General features: G+C 38.0%; 3 protein-coding genes across 7 annotated transcripts in view; 1 reads left to right on the top strand and 2 right to left on the bottom strand.

Annotated features, from left to right (window-relative positions):
• The window catches only part of LOC136237911 (tumor suppressor candidate 3-like), a 1,822-nt gene extending 1,433 nt beyond the window's left edge, over nucleotides 1-389 (bottom strand). The window contains exons 1-2 of the mRNA XM_066028169.1: nucleotides 261-389; nucleotides 33-211 (exon numbers count right to left, since the gene is read on the bottom strand). Coding sequence (XP_065884241.1) covers nucleotides 33-211; nucleotides 261-386 — 305 coding nt within the window. The 5' untranslated portion in view covers nucleotides 387-389. The remainder of the gene's footprint in view (nucleotides 1-32; nucleotides 212-260) is intronic.
• On the bottom strand, nucleotides 365-9,566 carry LOC136237904 (uncharacterized protein DDB_G0289357-like). 4 transcript variants are annotated; one of them, XM_066028157.1, is made up of 13 exons: nucleotides 9,406-9,566; nucleotides 9,101-9,269; nucleotides 8,912-8,984; nucleotides 8,721-8,864; nucleotides 8,561-8,667; nucleotides 8,003-8,172; nucleotides 7,707-7,784; nucleotides 7,415-7,654; nucleotides 7,075-7,194; nucleotides 6,308-6,856; nucleotides 6,137-6,259; nucleotides 1,146-1,325; nucleotides 365-913 (listed from the first exon to the last, which is right to left on the bottom strand). In XM_066028157.1, the coding sequence occupies exons 2-13, from the start codon at nucleotides 9,210-9,212 to the stop codon at nucleotides 443-445; spliced, it is 2,367 nt and encodes a 788-aa protein (XP_065884229.1). In that variant the 5' UTR covers nucleotides 9,213-9,269; nucleotides 9,406-9,566; the 3' UTR covers nucleotides 365-442. The 4 variants fall into 4 exon arrangements, with proteins under 4 accessions (XP_065884229.1, XP_065884230.1, XP_065884231.1 ...); XM_066028158.1 differs by having other exon boundaries at nucleotides 1,146-1,322; XM_066028159.1 differs by having other exon boundaries at nucleotides 1,146-1,319.
• LOC136237900 (C2 domain-containing protein 3-like) lies at nucleotides 9,516-26,240 on the top strand. 2 transcript variants are annotated; one of them, XM_066028151.1, is made up of 24 exons: nucleotides 9,516-9,627; nucleotides 9,687-9,870; nucleotides 9,925-10,034; nucleotides 10,086-10,203; nucleotides 10,253-10,663; nucleotides 10,936-11,547; nucleotides 11,684-11,796; nucleotides 12,292-12,410; nucleotides 12,469-12,630; nucleotides 12,684-13,154; nucleotides 14,384-14,575; nucleotides 15,197-15,751; nucleotides 16,275-16,637; nucleotides 16,764-17,085; nucleotides 17,763-18,110; nucleotides 18,159-18,270; nucleotides 19,134-19,289; nucleotides 19,340-19,472; nucleotides 19,516-19,709; nucleotides 19,756-19,906; nucleotides 20,771-20,935; nucleotides 22,157-22,293; nucleotides 24,642-25,736; nucleotides 25,928-26,240. In XM_066028151.1, exons 1-24 carry the CDS (start codon nucleotides 9,588-9,590, stop codon nucleotides 26,184-26,186), a joined length of 6,522 nt encoding a protein of 2,173 aa, XP_065884223.1. In that variant the 5' UTR covers nucleotides 9,516-9,587; the 3' UTR covers nucleotides 26,187-26,240. The 2 variants fall into 2 exon arrangements, with proteins under 2 accessions (XP_065884223.1, XP_065884224.1); XM_066028152.1 differs by having other exon boundaries at nucleotides 9,526-9,631.

Raw genomic sequence — 26,240 nt, 5'->3', positions numbered from 1 at the left:
AATAGCACACAAAATGTTTTCATATAACATACTGGCATACGGAGCACTCTCGTTGCGGCTTTAATGCAGTCATCATGGCGACAATGGAATAATTTCGAGGTTTACTCTTTACGTACGTGTTAAATTTCTCTGAACTTAGCTTGATGACGGAGTTACGTTTGTTCCATTCCAACAGCTGGGAGATGCGGCTTTCCAGTTTGGACGAACTGCTCTGTTTGGAATTTAGAGATACGTTAGGCAGTCAGCTGAACGTACCTAACCTTCTGAGCAGCTCCTAAGCAAGCACATGCTAGCAGCAGAAGAAGACACGTAACCCACGCTGCTTCCTTCATTTTCAAGCGACCGAATATTAATAAAACCCACAATCGGTAATTTCGCATAATCATGTATATTAAAAATACACACACGCATACACACATATAATTACACGAACACATATTTTTTAAACTTCAGCGGACGCGAGCCCAGTTAAACTAGGTCGGCCACCAAGCATTTCAGCATAATTAGAACTATAATGCATACTATAAGATGAGATATGTGGAGAGAATCCATTTGTTGAACTACGTGAAGCCTTTTTTGTTGAGGGAGTGGTGGTACCTGAAGTGTGAACAGCTTGAGTTAAAAACTGTCCCCCAGTTAAATAATTATGATGACTGTTTTCTTTTGATAAATGATTTCGTAAGGGATTAGATAACAGTTCGTGATGGTTGCTGACAAAATCTTCAGGTTTACTTTCCAGTTCATGTGAAGCATTAGTGACACTGTCTATAGTATTAGTACTCCCTCCACTAGGAGCATAGCCACTTTGTGATAATGATGTGCCTGATAGTGGTCTTGAAATGTGGTGGCTGCTTGGTGTGTTAGACTGTGATATGTTGGGTACCGAATTCTGCCTCCGTAAGTTGCTAAGTCCCTAGATGAAAATAAAATTTAAACACAAAAGTAAATACATGTACCATACTGTAAATATCACAAATACAGTGTATACTACATTTATGCTAATTAAATTTGTGAGGACAAGAAAGACTACACTGCTGCATGGTCAATTGTTGATAATAACATCCACACAATTGAAAAAAAATCATACATTGACTGGATGATATTTCAGTGAAATACTCTTATGTACGCATGTACTCTAGACATACATGTCCATATGACTGGCTCAGTTCATCATTAACAGATGATAGAGAACTTGATGCTGATACAGCACGTTTTAGTTGACCAGTTGAGGAGACAATACTGGAAACAGAGGTTGCCACTGTTGTCCTAGTTGATGTTGTTCTGATATTGTTGTTCAGTGTAACAGGTTGTTGCTGCTGCTGCTGCTATCAAACAAAAGTACATTTGTAATGCATAATCAGCCTCACAATGTCAGCTATTATATTGATTATACGTGGACCTCTTTTTTTTTTTTTTTTTTTTTACTAGAACACAATCATTTGTAAAGCATTTAATGGATTACACCAGTTGTGGTTAGGCTTGAATGCACACTAAACATTTTAGGTGTACTTTGTTTTGTAACTTGTTAAGAACAAGTTCACTTGTGACAGATTGAAATTTACAAACATTTTAGCAGTGTTGTATATAGTGGTAAGAAAAGCCAATGTGGGTGCAGCCATTGCACTACAAAATCGTTCTTATATGATACACATGAGTAACCAGTGATCATTCTCAGAGCAATTCTAAACCACCCAACCACCCACCAGCATCAGAATTGCTACTTTTCCTGATGAGTCTTAGCCAAAACCAGCCAGAAATTTTGAACTTTCAAAACAGCATGTGACAGTGAATTGCTTTGTTAACAATTGTATTCAATATTTGTTGCTTACTTTTTAACCACACTGCTAAAAATAATGCTCAACAACCCCGACACCATTTTATCGCTATTGGAGCTAATAGACGTTAGTCTGGCCAATTTGTGTCAGCTGGATTGGCTTGAAACCAGTTTGAATAGAATTTCTGTTAATTTAGTTTAAGGTGTGAAATCGATACACGCATTCAATGCATATTCGACTATAGTGGCAATTACATTCTTAACAAACCCTTACAAAGTGACCACTACTGGTACAAGACTAAAACTAGGTGTACACCACTGGCATTGAACAACACACAAAGGCACATTTATCTCGTGGTGTAAACAGTAACACTTGAATAACCACCACTAATATACATGCCCACACGATGTATCAACAATGCCCTTTAAGTGGTAAGGAAGGGAACACAATAAAACAGGGACAACAGAAAACACCTTGTGTTGCACACAATATTGGATACCATATTTACTTGGTTAAACACCACAGGGTTTATTTTCTTAGTTCAAAAAATCGATTATTCAAACTTAACCACTACTCGATGCTCAAAAAACAATGTTCAAAATCAATTGTAACGCCACCCAATGTGGCTACTATTGAAGGTGTGGCATTTAACCAAGGAAATATGGCAGTGGATTAAAGATGGGATTTACTGTCAATGAAAATGCCAAACACGATCTACACAAATACTCTTCCATCACAATTGACCGCTGAGTCTAAAACATGCAACTACAGTCATCGTAATTATGTTTCAGGGGGTACACCTGACACTACTATTTCATTGCTAGAACAATAAAGTTCATCACATATGAAAGCTGCGGCAAAAAGTATAGCAAATTTGCATAACCAAAATGGTAGCCAAGCACTGAATGCTTAAATGGCATGGTAGCTATGTGGTCACAATCATTAAGCGACTTAGGACTTATCTGACATACAAACACAACACTGAAATCACAATTTTTCTCACAGATAAAAGTTTTCCAGAGTTATGTAACTAAGAAAAGATCATTTAGCTAAGAATAGTAAAAAAATAATTAATAACTTATAGCCATTTGGACCAGGTATAAGGTGCATATGAACTTCCAACTATCCACCCAGTATGTACCTGTGTGCCCCTAAGTAAAGTACTTGATGAAAAGGAACTCATTATGTACAATGTTTTCAATGTCAAGATGATTATAGACACAACACTAGCCTAACAAGAGTTTAGATGTAACTTCTGGCATGCTTATAACAATGGTATGATCAATAGTTGAAACTATATATGAAGCTTTCTCTGCTCAAACCCTAGCAGTCACAGAGGGTAAACTACTAATAAAATTATGCTGGTACAAATATTTTGGAGCATTTTTTGGACCACATAAAATATAGGGAACTTAAAAAAAAATAATACAACTCCTTCAATGGATCAAACTACACATACCCTTGCAGACGACATCATTAGTGTAGATAAAGGGAAACATTTAGTGAAATAATCATCTGAAAATTTTTCAATAGAAAGTTAGTAGACAGAAACTACAGCAGTGTTGCTACATAATGAATATATAGTTACCATGTCAACACCAAACACAGCTATTGTACTTCATGACCTCAAAAGTAAGACCACCCTATTATAGTAACCATGGTCCCAAGCATACTGAACTTCATGACCTCATCAATAAGATTAGAGTCTTGTCTCCCATAGGTGACCCTATTAATGGGGTTCACTTGTAGTAGCTGGTAGATAAAATGAAGCAACGTAGGTATATAATATTTGGGACCTACTTCACATGGTCACTGGTCTCATTAATGGCTACAGTAGGAACGAATTCTATGATGAACATAATTACTTTGCCAACACACAAATATGCAGACATGAAATCCTAGAAGGGAGCACAAGACAAGACTGCATTGCTTGAAATTTGGGCAGTGTCCCAATAGTATTCCAAAAATTTGGTACTGACCAAACAACTTAACGTCCTTATGTACCAAGAAACATTAGAAAGTTAATTGATAGGTGATAGGTCCATCCACTCTTGAGTACTTTCAATGAATAGTCTGTTAAACGTCTGGGAAAACAATCCAGCATGGCTGGTTGCCAAGAAATACTACCTCTTAAAAAACTATGAGTGTACCCTATAGACACAATATCCTGTGCTAAAGTGGACAGTTGTTATTGTGTGTGTGTATTCACATACATCACAGCTGGGTGATTATCAGGTATCTGTGACTTGAGAAATGTTTATCCAGTTGTACATTCCACGTACACGACAAATTGATGGAAAGTAACCCAATATGTGCATATACTATACTCTATATAACATGTTTGTCGACTAGAACGTTTGTCAATTTAAATCTATAAATGTCACAAGTCAGCAAATTGTAAGCAAATCAAATAAAGCAGTAATCCTCATTAAAGTGATTAACAAACTATTGCTAGGGGTGAAAGTGTAAATTAAACATTAACTAATATATTTTTGAAAGCTGTATTACCAAGACAATTTGAACGCTATCAAAAAAGAATATCTGTCAATAATAACAATGCACATTTCCTAAAACATCACAGGGGATAAAAATAAATGCAACCTTTGATAGTGAAACTGATATAAGAAGACTTTGAAACTTACAGAATTTGACAGTTTAAGAAACAAAGTATAACTTGCTAACGTCTGCACAAAACAGTAAAAATCAACTTATTATGACTAATAGATCAGACAGGTGGTGTACTTGATTAACCAATTTTTAAGGTTAAAAGTTCTATTAGTAAAAAGTTTAATGGTGCAAAGAACAGGTCATGAAACAACTGAAGTGCACCCACTAAAATGTGATCTACACCACCCACGTACACTCCTGAAACAATTGAAGTGCACCAATAAAACTCAACTGCTAGTACTGACACTGACACGTGTGCAAATGTGTACATACTATCTAATAATATCGTGTTGAAATGGTATAGCCAGTTTAGGACAGAAACATTCGCACAAATTGATTCAGATAGTTTCTGTTTAAAATCATGGTTTACACCATCCAAACCAGAAGAATTTAATGCCACCAGAAATCCATTACAAGTTTAACTATGGGCTATAGTAAAAAATTCAAGCAGTCCCAATACTTCACAGTAAATGTTTACTTAAAATTCCACTTGTTGCTATAGACACCAAGTTCAAAGGGTGCATTATTATTATTTGCCAGGCAACAGTTTAAAATATCATAACAATACATCCAATCTTTGAAGAACCTAAACACAGTGTACTAGCACATGATAATTTCTCTGATGTTTCTTGTTCAGGTAATTAGTTTAAAGTACAACATGGTTCATTAATTATACCTAAAATGGAATCTCTGAATCTATTGTCTCTAAAAGGAACAGCAAGACTCAGACAACAAAACAGAGATTTTCAGTGCCTGGTTCCACAAACTTAAGAGCTCCTTGAACAAAGTTGCAGGTCACACACAATGTACATTTAGTAGAGCATTAATGAATTTGTTTCTGTCTGACATGTACTTCCCAGAACATGGCAGATGTCAGTTCAGTCCCTATAACTTTTGCTTCATGTCCTGCTGTTGTTGATATTGCAGAAGGAAGTACCCCATCATGAATTTATAATAATCTATGATGCAATATAGTGCCAGTAAACATGGTCCAGTGTAAAGTGCAGAGTATTGCTATTGATCCAACCATCCTGGAGCCAAGAAGCTTTCTAGATATATTTACTAGCGCTGACAACTGTATCAAGTTTACCATGCAGGTTTTAACACTATGGCCACAGGGATTGATGCTTAAGTACACAGCCATTTTTTTTTCTTCTACATTCTGACACTAAGATGAGATATTTCAGGGTATACACATACAACCAATATACCTACTTCAATATCACAAAAATAATTATTATAAAGAAATATTTTTATGAACAGTGTTGTGTTTTATTGTGGTCAAAAACAATGGTGAGAAACAATGGTGGGAGAAACTGTTAACAGCAAATTTAGTCGTTGGGAGCAGATTTGGGGGAGAATACGCCAAGTTAACAGCTAAATTTGCCAATCTTTCTCCCACAAATTATTCACTACCACAAGAATACACTTAACAGGGGCTTGACTTCCTTACCCACACCATGGAAACATAGTCACTCAGTATAAAAATATAAGTTAATACCCAAACCATAGTTGAAGTTAGACTAATTAATTTTTCACAGACTGGGAATAGGTAATTAAACTATATGGTGGTGTGATTGTTACTGGAAGTTTCATAACTATTGTTACATAAGCATTTTTGATATTGCTGTAAGTTATAAAGTCATGTTGCATAACGATAAAGCATTGACTTGTGTAGCCATGTATTTGCTTACTTGATTAGCTTTGGTTGTAGTATGGGAATTTGGTGGTTGTAGCTCTGCAGACGAAGAATGTGAAAAGTTGTGGAGCTGTACTCTATTTTCCATTGGTAGGTTAGGATTCCTCAGGTGCACTGGCTACAAAAAAAGTAAATAAATTATTCCACAAGAGTGAAGAAATCTTACTATTTCTGGCGTATCCTTGGTATCTACTACTGCAAGATCTTTAGGTGGCTGCAATGTAAGTGGATCTTGGTATAAATGCCGTTTCTTTTTCTTTGCTTCATCCGTACTGCCGTTACAATTAGTTTTAGATCTTTTTGCTCTTCTTTCCCTCTCTAAGGAAGAATTTGTTTGTGGTCTATGGAAGCTCCCAGGAGGGGGTCCCCCAGATGTAGGCACAGGCGGCTTAGGTTGAAACATCGTTTCATCATCACTAGACGATGGTGAATGCAGCCTATCACTAGCACCACCTAAAAGTTGTTCATTTCTATTAGAGTTCTTATTATCCAGGGATCCAATAGGGATTTCCCCTGTGTGTACAGTTCCATTGGGGATCTTGTGCGGTGGTGAAGTGAAGTGAATATGAGAAATTGGTAGTGAACGACTTGGCGAACTTCTTCTATTCGGCGAGTTGACACCATTTGGCTTTGTATTGCTAATCGGAGGTGCAGTAGAATATAGTCTGTGTGTCTTCCGTGTATTCTTGTATGACTTTGTAGAAGGGAGCATCTCCTTTAAAAAAAAAGAGAAGAAAATTGGTATATGATAATGACGTGCTAAACAGAAACATTGCTGGTTTCAGCACACCTAAAATAACCAGGCAATTACCACAGTTTTGAAAGGCTATAATGTGGTCACAGCTGTAAGTCTTCCTACCCCACAGCACATAAACAACAATTAATATGCGGTTCCATCCCACCCAGAGTTGTTTTAGCCCCTCACTAACTCACTTCTTCATAGTTGGCAGCAGACTGGGCCAACTTGGCAGCAGATTCCGCCAAAACTGCAGCAGTGTACATGTTCTTCTCCCGTTGGGTCATCTCTTTGTTTACATGCACTTGGACATCAACCTGTTGTAGAAGAATAAGCAGCATCAATAACTACTATGAAATATCTTATAGAAAATGTCACTCTTAAAAGCCATAGCAACAATAAGAAACCAGCTAAAAGTGTATATTATTGTATTAGAAGTTCTAGAGATCATAGCAATTAAATGCAAACTGTATGAAGGAAAACAAAGAAATTAGGAATGCAAGGAATTTATACACAAAAGAACTATTTCTTAATTACCGCCACAAAAGGGTGCTCAGGAGAGTCGGTGGTCTGGTAGGCTCCAGCTGATCGCAGGGAATGGTGAGAATTATTTGAGTTTCCTGAATGAGTAGAAGAGTTGCTGTTTGTGCTTGTGACGGATAAGCTGCTTCCGCCACGACTAAGACTAATGATACGAACTTGGGAACCAGATTTTCGTCGGCTCATCCGTGCAACTGAAGGCTGCATCTGTTGCTGTCCCCCAACTCCAGTAAAGCTCTACACAGAACAACACACATAAAAATCTATATACCACATGGCATCAATGTACCTGTGCACGACTTATTCTATCATTATGTGTGGATGAAACTGACGCCAACGATGACACACTGGGGGTCCCAGTGACATGCTAGTAAGCGAAAAGAACACAAGTATTTAACCTACTTAAATAGAAGGGAACATAACAATGCAATTACCACTAAGAATTCTTAAGGCTATCAATTTACAAATGTTTTTGTATAACACTCCCTTGAGCCATTCACATTCTCATAATGATAGTGACTCAAGAATTGATGAGACAGACATTCACTAGTTTATTCCATTATATACTCTTGGTAGTACCCATACCCTTATGGTCTCTTCACTGCCTGAGCTGTTTCCTGGAGAGTGGTTCTTCCTGCGGCCATATTTCCCCGTTATGCTATTGCGTGGTGAACGCTGGTGTTGGTGATTCGACAATGACGACATGAACTGCAACTGTGGAGAAGCTACAGGAGTATGTTCAGAAGATAAGATACCTATAGCAACGGCCACAAAAGAGAGGCATAATTAGTCTTATGTGGTTGCAATATAAACACCATATGTTTTAACACATAATGCACAGGTAATTAGAACTTGGCTTGAAAGTGAAGACTTATAAACTACTTAAGTAATTAGTTGTGGTGATTTCTAATATTACAAGGTTAAAAATATTCATTTGACAAAAGTGCTTACTAATAAAGTCAATGAAATCAATAAAACTCTATGTCAATTCACATGTTAACAATAGTACAAGAAACACTTAGTGACTTCATTAAAGGCCATGTTTATTTTGCTAAGTCGACAAACCATATCTAAAGCAACAACTAGATTCACTATGCAAACACAACAACTTAAAACTGATGAGTTTCTCAAAGTCTCACTTACCTGGGCTCACCACCAAGTTTCCATGGAAACTCTCAGGGTCACCAACATTGTTTGAAACAGGAGAAGAGAAGCCAGTCAAATTAGGTGAAGGCAGAGATGCTTTGATACTAGCGTGAAACACCATACATTAAATGCATTTAATGCAACATGGACAAATTACCTTGATAGCTGAATTTGTCCCATATCATTACGAAGGTGTCCTTGCTTGTAACAACAGCAGATACAGGCAAGCAACACAAGCACAAACACAGCAATCATTGCAACCAACAGCCAGTACCAATTCTCCCCCAGCCAACTTTCACCACTGCAACATACAATATTTATGAATCATATCTTGTGTTGCTGTTTTACCTGTTGGTGCCTCCTCCATCTGTGCCGTTATTTGCTTGCCTTGTTAGGCGTACCAGACCATTAGAATTTCCATCTAAATAGATTAAGTAGTCGTCAAACAAAATTGTGTGCCAACATTGATGATCTTTGTTGGCTTGTTGTGCATAATGAAAACGCTGTTAATGTATTTTTATGTTTTAGTTTAATTACCGTGTTTTTCTGTTGTTCTAGGCTGGGGGTTGGCTCCATCTATCATCTTCGCGCCGGCCAAGACGCAACAGAACAATGCAAACGTGACATAGCGACTATACTGGTGGTCCATTCTTTCATCTCAGCCTCAGCACTCACTTACAAAACACGTGCGTAGCATCAAAACGATCTGTAAATTGTTGATGACATTGATAACTAAAGATACTTCAATTTACACCAATTTATTCAACTATTAAACTACTACATCGAACAGTTGGCTCAATTGTCACTGTACAATCGTCTTTATCTAAACCAGTAAAATTCACCTGTTAACTACTATCGTCCCACAGCCAGTAATAGCCAGACCTGGTGGTACATATGTTTATCTAGACCTTTTACGTTAATTATTAATCTTATCGATTATCGACATTCATATAAAAATTTACCGGGTTACCCGTCTGTTTTAGGGGTTTCCCATGTAGGGTATCAACATTGCTCGTTTTGAATTATGCGCAAGGTGGGCAGAAATTCTGTGAAGTGGAAAAAGCGTAAGTTAGCGTGTTTAATAAGTAACGTGTGTACAATTTAAATAATTTGTCTCGTATAGCGCCTATTACATATGGAGCCAGAGCCAATACTTCTTTGCCGCCTTCAGTGGAGGGACCAATTACAGGGTATCTTAACGTGCAGTTGTTACAGATAAAATGGGACTTCAATATCCCGCCACCTGCTCCAAGACTGCACGTGCGCCTGAAATGGTGGGGAGAGGCGGGCGCCGGAACTATATTCAAGTTAGCTGGAAATATAAAATTAGTACAGGTCCTTAATATGTACTGTTTTTGCAGAGTTCCAGTTGTTGGATCGTCTGTGCGTCCTGTGAAGTCTAATCAGTTATCAATGAGTGCACGTTATCTTATTAAAGCAAACTGGAAGAAAATGGGAGCCTACCTGAATGGTAGGGACCAAAAATGGAAGAACTAAAATATAATTTTATGTTGCTGTTTAGACATGGGTTCACTTATACTGGATATTGGTCTTGGAGATGTTTCTAATGAAGCAATGTTGATTGGCCAAACAGTTGTCAAACACATCGGCAGATTAGGGCTTGATACCCCAATAGAAGAGTATGCATCTTTTAGAATACTTTTAATGTGTTTTATTGAAATACCTCAGGTATTGTGAAATTGCCAACGCTGATGGAATTACATTGGGAAAGATTTGGGTGAAGCTTTCACTGAGTATTGCCAAGATTGAAGCAAGGAAACAGCCATCTACAGAACCATGTGAATTTTTAGTAGGACCAGCCCCCACAAAGAGTATACACTGCAATAATAATTCTGCTCCAAAGGAAGATGGTAGCAACACAGATGACAGCATCACTACAAATGACACACTTGTAGACAAAGAACAAGAAGTTATACAAACTACTTCCAAAACAACTGTGGGAAAGGAAACAGTCTCCTTATTACTTGACCGCAGCAAAAGGCTTCGCGATGCTATGATTAGCTCAATACTGGAAACAGAAGATACCATCAAAGCAGCAGAAAGACTTTATAAAACCAAGGCCAGTATCCCACAGATTAGGTACAAATTGTACAATGTAAATTCATTGTGTTGGTGGAGGAGGTAGACACTTGGGTGTTAAAAATCATTCTCTCCTCTCCCTAAACAATTTGTGACCGTTATAAAAACTTATCCAGCTACTGCCCCCATCGTTACCTTTGTGGTCACACCAACAATGTATTATAATGGTATTTATGGTGTGTGTAAGTGTAGAATTATAATCATGGTGTGTCTAGTACTAGTTTTTATTATATAAGTGCTTATATATGTTATCTCTATGAATATACCAACAGTCCTGAGCAAAATGATTTGGCACTGGACCATCAACCCATAGAGTCATTGGTAACTGTTAATCGTCATAAACATGATCATAAGAGAGATGTTAGACATGATGACAGGATCATTGATCTAGTTCTGCAAGGTTACAAAATGGATCAGCGCAAGAGTCAAGACTGTGTGCTTGATCAGTGGTCAAGCTCTGACGATGAACATTTAGATGACAGCATTCTCACCGAGTCCAGTATACCAACAGATAATAGTGGATTACTGCAAGAGTTACTGTACACTCATAAAAATAAGATTGACTCATCCGAAGTGGTACTCCCTGCTGAAGCATTTGACAGTGATAGTAGTAGCAGTACTAGTTCTGGTGATAAAAGGGACACAGCTGAGAAAAATGTAATTACAAAAGCATTGAAGGATGATATTGCAGCTACATGTAGAAAGCCCTACAATAGAGATGCTGTGATAGACAAAGGCTTGGGCAGAAGAGGAGAGCTAAAAGAAAAGAATATCCTTGGTAGTATAGGCCTAGACAGGCTAACAAAACTAGGAAGAGTAAATGCTGCCAGAGTACTAGTAGGTCATGTCACTATCAACAAAGACCAAGCAACCAACAACAACAGGTGGGTAATATTTTAAACCTTACGTAAGCATATCCATCTGTCATTTTGAAATGTGTTTTTCTTTTCAAAATCCTTTTTTGTTGGTGGGTCTTCCTAAGAGTCTGTGTTACTTTGGCTGCTGTTTTCCTTTGTATAGGAGTACCTACTTTGTGGAATATCGGTTTCCAGTCATGGCCAAGTCCACGCACACACTCACACCATCTCAATACGAAGTGACCAGAGTAGCGTCGAAGAAGACACTCAATGGAAGTGAGATTTAATTGCAACCACTAGAAGTACACTTAGCTTGTATATCAAGTTTACACACTCTTAATTAGCACTGCCTATAAGGAAGCCTTAGTATGACAGTGTTAGACATATAGAAAACTCTAAGGTCTCAGGACTTCCAATGTATATACTTACACTTCCAGGAATTTGGTGAATTTCTTTTAGCCTTTGTATAGATTGGGGATGAGCCCTATATCTGTAGTCATTTCAATAAGTGTAATGGTAATGTATGGTGTGATTAGGGAAGATTAGTTGGTGTATTGCAGAGAGCCAGCCAGGCTAACTACATTTCAACCGCTTTGTTCCAAATTGTATTAGGCCTTGTAGCTAACCGATTTCTCATGCCAGTAAAATGATATTGTTATATTTTTCTACAATGACAGACAAATTCAATATTGACCACCAAAAATTTGTCAAAGTACCTATTCTAGTATTTTGTGATTCACGAAAATATGTTATATTAATTTTTTTATGTAGCAATCGGGTTTAGTCATCGTTCTGTGTTCCCAGTTGTGTTCAACAGTGTGGTAGTTAAGAAATGGTGGAATAATGTCCTCTTCTTTAGACTGTACTGTCGTTCTCCTGGTGAACGAATGGTAAGACAATGTATGAAAATGATCATTAAATATTTATTTTCCCATCTCTTTGTTTCAGCCACAGTTAATCGGAAGAGCTTGTCTGCCACTGCGACGGATAATGCGTGCATCTCATTTCTGTCTAGACACATTGTTACATATTCACAGGATGAGTCTAGAGCAGGCAGCTAGTGAAGAATATATTGACGAGGACTCCCTTCATGAGATTGGCACAATGAAGGTATGTATGTGTGCTGTGTGTAGATTGTGTGAAATGTGTGTGATCTTCATAAGGTCTGTGTTGAATTGTTGCCTACATCTGGAAGTGTTAGCAAAGAAAGTGCATTTGATTCTTCACTGGAAACAGTACCCAGTGAATCTGACATAGAGAACGGAGAGCACACAATGGATTTGGAACCTGGATTGGGGACAAAGAATGCTGTAAAACAAGGAGTCAGCACATCTAGTGGTCCACCATTGCTTCAAATGTTACTGATGATTCCTGATGCCTCTAACGTCACTCTCCCCACGTCTTCTGATCAAAAACAACCAGACACTATCCCACCCAATCCATACCTGATCTGTAAGACCTTCTGCTGCAATCCACATCCTAAAACGCAAACAATCTGGAACTCAACAAACCCACAATTCTCTTTCAAGCAGGTTTTCCCTCTACGTCTATCCAAGTCACTACTGGTTAAGATGTGTAACAATTTTATGGTCATCGAAGTATGGCATAAAACAGCAGGCAGCGTCCCAGATACAGTAAGTGTAATTGGCTGGGAGCCTTAGACTAACTAAATCAACAGTCATTGCTAATGTGATAAATGGATTTAAAGACTTTGTCAATTATGTTCATAAACACAATTTGTTCAGTACAAAGTTATAGCTAAACTCAATTGGACACACGGTCACGTTTTTGGTCATTCAAATTCAGTTACCTCTTAAGTAGGGCCAGGTCAACAACAGGTGGATAAACAATTCCAGTGTGTTAAATGATTTTGGTCTGTCTTTGATAACTTTGTAACCAAAGAAATATTTATCACCTACAATTCACTTATAATTTGTGAAATAATCTGTTAGGAACATCAAAGGCTTGAAATACCATCTGTTTGTCTTCAGCACTTTAGCTGTAGAAATTTTGATATGGGTGTGTCTTTTGTAGTTGCTAAGTGTCATACTCTAAACTGTAACATTAGACAAGTATATAGTCTTAAGTTTAACATATGGGATTAGGTTTCATGTTACCAACAGAGCAACAATCATGTATATTTTATCTCAACCACTTCAAATTTGTCTGCCATGAAACTCACAACCAATAATGGGATAGAAAGTTGTGTATTTGTTGTATATGGCATTTTTGTGTGATGTGCATGTGTGTTACATGTGTTTTTGGTGTGTGTGTACATATAATGTGTGTGCATGCATGCATCTCTGTGTGTGCGTTAGTGTGTGTGTGTGCGTGCGTGTGTGTGTGTGTGTGTGTGTGTGTGTGTGTGTGTGTGTGTGTGATGCATAATTTGTTGTTGTGCTTTTTAGGTTAGCTTAATACCACCATACTCAACATTCTTTAAATAAAAATAATTTGTCTACTGACTCATGCAGCACCACAAATATTTCATTAAATGCATTAGATCTAAAATAACTGGCAAATAATAGCATTACATTATTCGGTCCATTAGCCACTGTATTCATCACAATATAACATTTTGTAAATTTAAGGTTGGTGTGTGCTGGCTGCTGATAGTGCAAGAACATAAGTGTATATTTTTTTGTGCGATGAAGGCTCTACACTTACACTCCAGGCTACTACAGGAGTCGTGAACACAACAGTTATTGCTAACAGTTACAAATTTTTCTATCAAATTTAATAGCTGTCAGCAATTACCTAGCAACATAATTCTTTTGTTCGAAATTAAATTACTGTCAGACCTCAACGAAAAAAAATCACAACTAGGCCAACTAATTGAAGTTGTGTGTTTTAATTTTTCTAGCTTGTAGGGCTAGTCAAATTGTCTCTTCATCAATTCTTCCTGGCATTCTCTGATGATGACATGTTACCGTCAGTACTCCAGACGGAATATCCGGTGGTTGCTGTGGACAGTTACTGCCCCATTGTGGATCCGATCACAGCAAAGACACAGGGACACCTCGGGGTACTACTGGCACTTGGGAGTGATTCACAGGTATTATAAAAAATTGAGTTAAAGATAGGCAGCGAAAAGAGTGACGAAGTATGTCTTATTAAGTCACTATAATAAAGCCACCAGTCTAAATCTAATTGTCTTTTATGTACAAAGTTACGTACCTACTAGCAAACTTTATTCCAGGTTTCAGTCTGCAGTAATTGAGTGGGTTATGTTGTACATTAAAAAATTTTATGAACATGGGATGACTTGATAGTGTAAAGATGCCACAATATTTTAATCCCTGATTTCAGTTTCACTAACAACATGATAGGCTAATAGATGTTGATTTATATGTTTATAAATTACATTTATGTGTTGTGACATCATAATTCAATATATTTTGAGTAGGGAGATGTGTAAGCCTTCAAACTACCTGTAAATTACAGTTTAAAACTTTTTACTGCCGCCATACAAGTACTGGATTGTAAATCACGTAATAGTGTGTTAAGCAGAAAATTTATCAAGAAAGACGTCATCTTTAAATGGATACGAAGTCTCCAATTTTTACATATTCCTAGAAATATAATGATGGTTTACTTGCTGTTATGTTGTGTAAGAAGAGTATTCATAATTAGTTATGCTATTCCAGTCTGTTCACAGTGTTTTGTACACACACAGATATCTCGTATTACAAAGGAGTTCTTGTCTGGTCAATACTCTATTCATAGACAACACTATCACCACTATCACGGTAATGTACAGCACTCACAATCTCATCCTGTTGATCCAATAGCTGACAATGAAAACAATGCAGACACTGATGTTGTTAAAGCAAGTAGTCAAAACATCCAGCATATATTTGAAATTGTTATTGAAGGAATTAGGGGCTTGTCAATATTCATGAACAGCGTATGGGGAGAGGCAGACTGTTTTGTACAATATCATTTTCCTAAACAGCTACAGCAAACAGAAAACAGGACAGACAAAGACACAGACCAAACACAGTCTACTTTATCATGCAATGATGACATACAGTTATATCCATATCGTACCAATACTGCCCTCTGCACACCAGACCCATCCTTCTCCCATGAAACAAGACATGTGCTAACCCTACCAATGGACTACCCTGTACAGAAGGCATTAATGACCAGCTATAGAGCAGGTGGTATGAGTGTTGAACTGTGGAAGAGGTCTTATTATCCCAACATTAGAGATCAACTGGTTGCCAAGGTACATGAAGGTGTCTAAATTACTGTATCATGTAAAGTAATTGTGGGGTACAATATGGCTTTGTTAAGTGTTATGGCGTAAAATTGTTAACAACGCTCATTGCTTTCTAAGAAAAATGAAGCAACTTCTCGTAATCACTCTATGTTGCATGTCATTGTTTAAAAATAAAATAATGTAGTACGTCTTCTGTACATGTATTGACATATCCAATGCTCATTGCTTTTCTAAGAAAAATGAAGCAACTTCTCGTAATCACTCTATGTTGCATGTCTTTGTTTAAAAATAATGTATTACGTCTTCTGTACATGTATTGATGTATCGTGCATAGTGATAGAAAAGTTATTTGTTAGGATCTTCTTACTAGATGGTGTTAGCGTGTGTGTGTTGTGTTGTGTTGTGTGTGTGTGTGTGTGTGTGTGTGTGTGTGTGTGTGTTGTGTATAGTGTGCCTGCACACATACGTGCTTTCAAGCACAATTTTTTTTGTCTGACATTTAACTGCTACTTCATGTCTCTTTGTACAGGCTACCCTCCCCACTGCCAAGCTGTGTGCTGTGGTCACAATGAGGAGAACAATCACAGCCAGTATTCAATCATTCTCACTACCACTTGTGTTAACACTAAAAGATCACCACACAGACACTGGGGGATTACTAGATCTCACCATGAAGTATTATAATGTAACTAGTGGACAATCAGTACCTGCACAACTCCCAATTAGTGAGGTTCAGAGCCAGGTGACACTTTCTGTAGGTATCCTACGAGCTGCTGGACTGAAGGATGCAGCATTAAGGGCTTGTAAGGATAGTCCAGTATCAATGGCTTTTGCTGCAGAAGTTGGAGTGAATGCCTACATCAAACTGAAACTACCAATGCTGTCTGCTAGGGTAAGTATGTATTACTAAGAGTAGGGTTGTGAATTGTAATTTATTAATGTATTTCGTTCTTTGCTAAATATTAACTTGGTATATGCCTATATCAGATTTTTATAGTACAAATTATCTTAATTCCAGAATGAATATATTACCAAGACTGTTGCCAGATCATTTGCTCCAGAGTTCTCCCATTTTTTTGATGTGTCATTACCGGTCAAGCTGGACACTCATGGACACACATCAATGGTGGCTACTTCACTTGCTGAACGACTGGAGCACACCAGTGCCTTGTTGGAGGTCTGGCACTGCATGCCCAAACACCAAACAACAACAACGTCGTCTTCAGATGGAGGTCACACAAGTCATGTTCTATTAGGTCGACGATTAGGGGGTACCCTTCAAGATGTATTGTTAGGATCAGTAGAGATCCATCTTAACTCATTGCTACTAAAACATACTGGTGAGATATTAAGCAATTATTAATATTTATATCAGAGTGAAAACTTGGCCATCATCTGGACCAAATAAAGCAATCGTGTATTTGAATACTCTCTATACAAAAACCTGTAGCCATACTTACGTAGTGTGTATGTGACATGTTTATACTGAACCACACGAGCAGCTTACAGTTTGTTTGTTTTTTTGTTTTTTTTTTCAAGTAATAGCAATGATATGCATACGCACTTTGTTCCTGACAAACTAAATCCCACCAATCAAACTACATGGCCTTCATGGTATCATTTCTTGATGCATCATGTGAGCTGATAAATAATGGACTGTAATGATAACTCAAGTACCAATTTTACTACATCAGAATATTTGCAGTATTTTTTCAACCCTATAAATAGTATGTATTGTCATAGTAATGAAGGCGAAATACATTAGGCCGCCACGAAGTCATGAAATTAAAACAAGCCATTGCTATTCTTGTCATCTACTTAGTAACATGGCCTCTATTATGAGGTGGTGTACTTATTAGATAAGACCATGAATCATCTAAGGTGCCTACTCACTATGACCATCATAAAGTGGTGGTTAATAGGTGGGGTTAGATATTATATTACATATGCTTGTCAGCATATCAAGAGAATCTTATTCCATACAGAATCATTAAAAAAAATTTTTTTTTCTGCTTAGGAATCAGTGGATGGTTTCCATTGGTCGCTTCAAATATTGGATATGATGTGTTGCCAGCTACAGAGCAGCTAGCTGGTAGTAATTGTGTGGGAGGGTTAGAAATGAACATCAGTTTCAGTAGTGCTGAAGACAGGATGGCTATCCTACAAGCTGGAACCAAACTGGGCTGGACACCAGCTGTGAAAGGCATTGCCACAGATACCCTTGCTGTCACTCAGGCCATGTCAACTTCTCTCCTTGAGATTCATGTAGAAGGGAGCTTACTACCAGTTGAGTTGGTAGCCATGTCTGCTAAGACAAAAGAGAGATATAAACTCTGTTATGTACGGTACAAATTTTATGACAGAGGTAAGTATTCTAACACATATTACTGTTGTTCATCTTCTTGGTGTTTAGCTCCTGTGGTGTCTAAGCCATACCCCATCACATCACTCAAAGAGAACAAGGCATTTTATAAAATCTTTCACTCATCCAGGGCTGAACTGACAAATACAGATACTCTAAAATGGTGAGTGTTTGTGTGTGTGTGTGTGTGTGTGTGTGTGTGTGTGTGTGTGTGTGTGTGTGTGTGTGTGTGTGTGTGTGTTAGTGGTGTTAGGGTCATTGTTGAGCCTCAAGTTCCACAACCTCTCTCCGTGAGACCTGGACAGTCCTCTTACGGGTTACTAGTCCTACCTCAGGAAGGTCAAGTGTCTGAGTGGTACATGTGCTGCTTGTGTGTGTCTGTGTGTGTCTGTGTAATGAGTATAACCCTGATTTCCATATAACCGCAACACTACCAGTTTCCTGACAAGAGATCATAAAATACAACATTGTGATTCAAGTATCAATGCCACTGTGTTAGAGTCAACACAAGAATTGAAACAGTCTTTTCATTTCTCCTCACCCAGCAGCAGAACAATAAACGCTGCTACTGAACACCAGCAAATGTTTGACACATAATCTTATGTTACTAATGAGTTGTATTGTAGTCACTCATGAAGAAGTGCCATTATTGCCAGGTTTTTGTGAATATTTATGAGTACTGAATGGTTTAGTGCACTGTTGACTGCATGAAGTAACATTAGTAGTAGGAGACTTTCCCTATTATTACCCAGTGTGTAAATTTGCAGTTGAACCGAAGTTTGGAATCACCAAGTGTTCAATTAATTGAAAGTTTATAACTCTGAAGTTATGAATAAATTTTGTACCTCGACTGCTCTAAAAGAACAACCATTTTGGTGTTAAAAGTTAACTGACAGTTTAGACAGCTGGTGTTCAGATAACTGAGGAGCCACTGTATTGTTGCCCACATAATATACATTGATGCCTCACTGTATGCTCTATTAGAGTGTTTAGTGATCCACTGCTAACATGTACAATGACATCTAGGTATCTAGTGGAGGAGTGTCTTGAGTTACAGCTGTGGTTATGTGAGTCAGTAAAGGATAGTAACAGCAGACCAAACTCACGAGACATTCTAGTGGGTACAGCCTCCATACCACTACTACCACTGGCCTGTAATGAAGATCAGCCAGTCACCATCAAGTGAGTTGTGTCTACGTGTCTGTGTGGTGCCACTTATTATCATATTGTAGGGACTCATTTATGTTGTTTAAAGCTGGACTGAATAATCTGTATGGACAGTGTATGTATGTTAAAATCACTATTACACCTGTTAACAAAGACCATACCAGCAACAGTGAATCAGATAAAGCTATGACCATAATGGTATGACATGATCAAGTATTGTCCATGCTAACTTTGTTCTTAGGAGTCGGAGGATTTAGCTAGTGGCTACCAAAGCAGTGGACCATCAGATGACAGTCAGGATGTACCATCATCGGCTAAACTTGTGACCACTAAAGAAGAACACGTGAAACTACCACCTGTCCCCCTGGAGGAGATGTTTGAAGCTTCCATTGCAATACACCAAGCATTGCATGTCTGTCTTCCCAGTACATTTCAGTGAGTAGTATTACACTATTGCTATAGAGTCATTTTCTTTTTTTAGGAGTGGCGGTACTGTCTGTTGCTTTGTGTCCATGCAACCTCACGCTGGTCTGGACAAAGTGGTTACTCCTACAGTGATGTTTACCAGTCATCAGATGGTATGGGAGGTGCAGGCTTTGACACATATACCTCTCAACTGTCTCTCCAAACATGTAAGAGTTATTGTATCTCTAAGTCACTTAACAGTCACTTTATTTTATTATAAGTAGGTCCCATGCATAATCTTAACCAGACATGGGGCCAAGTACATTTGAAAGTACTTAAGTAAAGTACAAGTACTTTTGAATTTTCCAAGTATAAGTACAAGTACTCTGGCGACAATCAAGAGAGTACTTAAGTAAAGTACAAGTACATTTTGCTGTAGCAAAATATACACTTATTCAGTGTATTGTAGTATGTAAGTGTACCTAGTGGGGTTGGTACTTTCAGGTTTTTGTCAACTATTCACTCTCTTAAACACTTAAAATGCACTAACTTTAGCAGCAGCATTGTTTTTATTTGCCAGAATTCTATGACATCATTAATCGTGGCTACATGATACATAGTAAGGTTAGGGAAGGCACTAGAAGAATTGTACTATGCACCTTCATGCAATTTTGTTATGTACCCACTGTGTACAAACTACGTACAATGTTTACAGTACTTACAAGTACTTAGCAAAGTACTTGAGTATAAGTACAAGTACACTGGGGAAATTAAGGAAGTATTTAAGTAAAGTACAAGTACTTTCAAATCTGTACTTAAGTGTACTTAAGTATAAGTACTCATGTACTTGGCCCCATGTCTGATCTTAACTTTCTTTTGAAACCTTAGTAGAAGACGGCCAGTGGAACCAGAACGTGATAGCCTTGTTATAGACAAGAACATGAAGTAGACCTTTTCTAATTATAACTCATAGCTAAGCCACAGGTTATATATGAGGTCACCTCACTACTACGTACATCACATTTTTGATCCCCACTGGTAGTTGTTTTGTGATGGTTATAGATGTTACTGTGCTGTTCTTGCTGTTCCAGTTTGGAGGACTACAGTTTCATGTGTGGTGTAAGGACATAGCTGGCAGAGAGGAACAGATTGGTATAGTCCATGTTGACCTGACTCCTTTAACTTCTGGTCTACGACAATTGTGTGGATGGTACCACATTGTGGACCATACTGGCCAACCTAAAGGACAGATGAAGGTAAGACAAGCTCTATGTACTATATAGGCATCACAAGATAGCTACAGTGTAAGCATGTGGGGGTGGGGCTAGGTTGTTTATTTATTTATTTATAAAGGCTTTACAGCACAAGTGCTGAAGGTCTGTAGGACTGTTGAAAGTTGTTGCATAAAGTATGTTTGAAAAGGTAGAGAAAGGAGAAAAAAATGCATTACTGGACTTGGGAAGCCTCGAACCTGCAGCCATCCAATTAACGCTCGAATGTTTAAGTCCCTTCTTAGTTGGCTAAAGGGGACCTAACCTCCACATCATCAGATGCCCAAAAAGAGTGAAACTCAAGTTGAACAGCTGGTTAACTAGTAGGACAAACTAGTGTAACGTTTATGCCCTGCCACACAGGCAAGCATAACCTCCTTGGTGCATTCCAATAATTTGAGTATGCACTTCAAAGTACCTATAAATGGAGGTTGACATATTATTCCAGCTCATCTGCAATCAACAGCTGACAAGAGTCATTACTATTTTCCTGTCCACCCATCGCTGTTAGCAGGGTTGGCAGTGCTCCTTTCTTTTTTCATCTAGCAGTGGGTGGACTATCCCCAAAATGCCAAACAGACTATTTTCTAGTAGCTTGAGAGCCTGAGACAATAAGAGGACATGCTTGCTAACACAATAGCCTAATTGGGGTATACACTTTACCCAAGAGAATCTTCCAGCATGGCCCTATACAGGTTCTTTAGCTTACTGTGTTTACTCATGGAGTACCAATTTCAGGCCCATAATCCCAACCCTTATTATAGCTCACACGCACTTTGGTCCAAATTACATTCATTAAAGTACATCCTAAAGCAGCATTCACCTTTATCTGGTATCAAATGTGTTACCTCTTGTCTACAACTTGTGTACATTATCATTGTGTCAACTCTTCACCAAGTACCTTTCTCACTGTTTACAAATGGTCCGCATGTGTAGCCACCCTAACAAATTCTATTCTTCACTTGATAAGTTGACCTATATAAAGTTATAGAGTAATCTTATTTCTGTGAACTTTCAGAGATCAATTGGCTGCAGCTTGTGGAAGGTTCCCTACTTCCCCCAAACCCCACTTTCACATTAAACCTAGGATCATAATGCATGGTTTTACACAGCAAAAGCCCACACAAACTTTGTACCACAGAAAAAATTTACAATAACAATAGGTATTTTGCAATCGACTTTATTGTTACATTTTTCTACTCATAGTTGAGTCTGGTTCCCACCAGTAGACTAGTGCCATCAAAGAGTGCTCCAATGTTGTCCACTAAAGTCACCAGTGATCAGGATGAGTTTGGTGATGTACCTGATGATTGTACATCATCATTCCTAGTCAACCACCTCAGGTAGTGTTACTAGTATAGTACTATAAATGTTAATAGATTTTATTAAAATATTCCAACACTTTAATAATGAATGGATATACACTTTTTAGCTGAGTGCTTGCAATCTGAGAGAGTGTATAGTGTTGAAGATCCAGTGTATATGGCTCCATGCAGTGATCTGTGCTGCTTTAAAATTGTTTTAATGCCCAGGACATAACTATACTGGCTGTGAACATGTACCTCACTTTCCTCATACCTTAATAATTTCTATATTTCTTACACAAAATTTTGCAGAAGATTGAGATATTCTAGTAGAGCAGTCATTCACAGAAGTACTTTTACACGAAAGTTTTGAATTATTATTTTTTTTGCAAAATAAAGTGAATTATAGTATAGTAGGTTGGGTATTAATCTCTCACCACTACACAGCTTTTGTCAAGAGTTCATATACTCTAATAGAACAGTCAACAGCAGTAAACTACTCTAACAAAGCAAATGTGGTTAGGAATCTATATAATAATTCTCTAACTCTTTTCCGGCACTGCCCTGTCATTCTTGATCGGATTCCAATCGGATCGGTACCATTCAAATCTAAAATTTGCTGCAAATCTTTTGATCCGGCGATTCGTTAAACTACGGGAAATATCCTTTATACCACCGTAGCTACCCGAGGAAGACACGAATGTGTCCAAAACTTTCTGGAGACCTTTATCGTGTTACCAGCCTTCCCCATCCCAGACGTTTCTCTCCCCTTGTGGACGACAGAACAAGAAACGGAAAATCGAGGCCATAAAATTTTTAAACAAAATCTCCCTGGTTTTTTCCCCGATTAGCTTCAAACTCGCTAGACCAACTACCCATCCAAATCAATGTGTCATAAGGTGGTTTTCGTGTCTATCATTACGTACTAACTTTAGTTACGAGATACTTATCACTGTCAATGGCCATTATAAGTTTACAATATGCGTATTCGGCGTTCCAGTATACACACGTTGCCAATAGTAATCAGATGATGTCAAATGACGTCATATAGAAAAGCTTACAATAAAATAGGATCAATCACTTTTTCATGATTTAACCAATCACATCAGCGAATTTGATCATGTGATCTGGTGTGTACGCTATCATCTGGAAACTTAAAAAAAAAATTTTTATTACACCCACCAGTATAAAAGGATAGTTTCGTAGTGGGTGTGGCAAGTCTATGAGCAATGATCAGGTTACTTGACAGACTACAGAAGGAAGACTCGCCGGGAATACACACTCTGCACCCTGCTGTGCTGTCCACTACAGGGATAGACGTCACACCACTGTGCACCAGATGAAGTATTAGCTACTGTGACACGAATACAAGCAGGATTACCAGCAACACCACCGCAAAGGAGAAGGAAACAGTCGTAGTGGGTGTGACAATTTAACGAGCTATGGTCACTCCAATCAGGCTACCTAACAGACTACACAAGGAAGATTCACCATTATGAGAGAGGGAGACGGAAGGTTACGTTCAACTACTCTAATAATACATACATCTACCTTACCGGGCTATGAATCGTGGACAAAATCATGAAGTTACTATTGCAGTCTTCAATGTGTAGGGAGACACAAGACATGTTTTCACTCCTTGGTAACTCCACAGGGACAGCTGAAACTTCTAGAAGTTCTATTACTTTATCTCCGTTGAACTACCCTAATAGAACACACACAACCTCTCTACCAACAATCAATTTTCAATCAGTCAATCTCTCTCTCAACCTCTCTAGAGTAACCACCCATTATGAAGGATTCATCTTGGTAACGCACCTTGATTCAGAAAGCAACAAAAGACAACTCTTCTCTATCCAAATCCACGTTGTGTTGACCTTGCTCAGTACAGCTGATAAACTTGAATACCCATACTCAATAATGTACTGCATACACATTTGGTCATGCAATAAGTAAACATCACAATACCATGACTATGATGTAGAAATGAAACTACAATTCAGTTACTCAAATTGACTACATCGATATACAAAATGTATGTGACAAAAGCAAGTTGAATTCGAACATAGCTCATTGTGGTGATGCACCAACTATTGGTAAACTGATCCTCATACGACACTCAGACACTTTATGTTAGTTCATGCAACACCATCGTCAAAATGAAGTTGAATACATCCCTGCAATGATGTGATTACTCCTTGATCATTAGTAATGTTCAAATTTAAGTGTATTGACACAATAGGACATAACAATTGTCTTAGTATCACACTCAGTTTGCGTGGGTACCACTAGTTAATAATAATAGCAGTAACAGTTTCGATGTTTTGTTACCAGTTGTTATACTTGTTTCTGCAATATTGTTTTAAGATTGAGTTGTATTTCTTTAGACAAAATATCCATGAATTGGATGCAATACATAAGAATTTGGAGGCACGTCTTAGACAATTGCAGTCAACAAAACCAACATCTGCACCTGTGTGTCAGCCAACCAATCAACACAGTTATCATTTTGATCAAAGCAGTGTATGTACTGATCAAAGCAGCTTGCATACTGATCAAAGCAGTTGTCATTCTTTACAAACTAATCAAAGTAATCAACATTCAGGTAACAGTCAACTATTACATGATATTAGAAGTAGACATATTGATCAACACAGTCAAGTTATACATGGCAATCAAGTAACTTCTCGTACTGATCAAAGTAACTCCCTGATACATAATAATCACCAACAGACACACTATCCTGTACATAATACAAGTGAACCTGTCACATCATCACACAAACAAGAAGACACAGTATATACACTACAACACACTGGCCAGTCTATTAGTGAACACTCTAGTAGCTCCATGGACTATAGTAGTGATGATGAAAGTATTAGTAGTTCAACTGGTTCTTCCATCCACAGTGAAGTTCATCCTATACCATCAACTACACAACAACCACCACACAATACCATTGACACTCATACTAACATCACCCATCATTCAACCAGTAGTAACAGTAGTAGTTTATCAGCTAGTAGTGATGATGAGGAGTTATTAGTTGAAGCTGATGGACCAGCTCATAGTGAAGCTGTACCACTCAATGCTCTTACACGCAGTCAGGATGAGCAGACAGCAGCAATGATGCAGAGTATCACCTCCAACCTGACCACTGTAACACCTACTGAGTTGAGTTGTGACAGTGATGGGGAACACCAGTCTAAGTCTGAAGGAGTTGAAGTAGTAGTGTCTTCTTCTGAGAGTAGTGAACAAGTAGAGGAATCATCTACAGCTACACTAGTTATCAGTCAGCCATTACTGGATCATGATGATGATGATGATGATGATGATGAGAGAAAGGAGCAACAGCAGTCAGTGATTACTGGCCTGAGGGATATCACTAATAGTCTGTCACAGTCACCCCCCATGACATCACAAGTTGATCATGCCATACCCTCATCATCACATTCAACACTCCAGCAGTCTCCTCCTAAGAGGTGAGCAAAGTAGTTTGCTTTTAAAAATAATGAAACGAATGGTACCTATTATGATAAGGTTGGTAGGTTTATTCTCTCACCAGATAATCAGATAATTTAAATTTAACAACCCTCTTATCTCTACATGTAAATATGTCTCTGTCGTATCATTGTCTGCTTTGCTTATATGCTAGTTGTTTTACATTTTACAGGTTTGGACTAGGGAATGCTCCACCGAAGATCCACTTACCAAACTTTTTCTTACCACCACAAGAACTTGAACAAACAATGAGACAACTGAAGATGACTGCTCTAACACGACCTCCACCACGTGGGCTTGACCACACCAGTGTCAGTGACAAACACAAGGAATCTCAACAACCAAACATGGTCAGTGAAAAAACTAGACCAGATTTGTCTTTACAGGACATGCAAAGAGTAGCTAGAATATTTGCATCCAAACCATCTTGATTGCTTACATGTTGTTTAAATTTTCTAACAATTAACTGACATTTATTCAATGTA

This window comes from Dysidea avara, chromosome 11, assembly GCF_963678975.1.
Source record: "Dysidea avara chromosome 11, odDysAvar1.4, whole genome shotgun sequence".
NCBI classification, from domain to species: domain Eukaryota; kingdom Metazoa; phylum Porifera; class Demospongiae; order Dictyoceratida; family Dysideidae; genus Dysidea; species Dysidea avara.
The sequence above is the reverse complement of the archived record's forward strand: the minus strand, read 5'-3'. Positions and strand labels throughout refer to the sequence as shown.

Coding starts and splice junctions, on each gene's coding strand:
- LOC136237900 (XM_066028151.1), top strand. CDS start 9,588: ATGCGCAAGGTGGGCAGAAATTCTGTGAAGTGGAAAAAGC. Junction 19,473..19,515: donor ATAAAGCTATGACCATAATG/GTATGACATGAT, acceptor CTTTGTTCTTAG/GAGTCGGAGGATTTAGCTAG. Junction 19,907..20,770: donor TCAACTGTCTCTCCAAACAT/GTAAGAGTTATT, acceptor TTGCTGTTCCAG/TTTGGAGGACTACAGTTTCA.
- LOC136237904 (XM_066028157.1), bottom strand. CDS start 9,212: ATGGACCACCAGTATAGTCGCTATGTCACGTTTGCATTGTTCTGTTGC. Junction 8,173..8,560: donor AAACTTGGTGGTGAGCCCAG/GTAAGTGAGACT, acceptor CCGTTGCTATAG/GTATCTTATCTTCTGAACAT. Junction 7,785..8,002: donor GCAGTGAAGAGACCATAAGG/GTATGGGTACTA, acceptor TTCGCTTACTAG/CATGTCACTGGGACCCCCAG.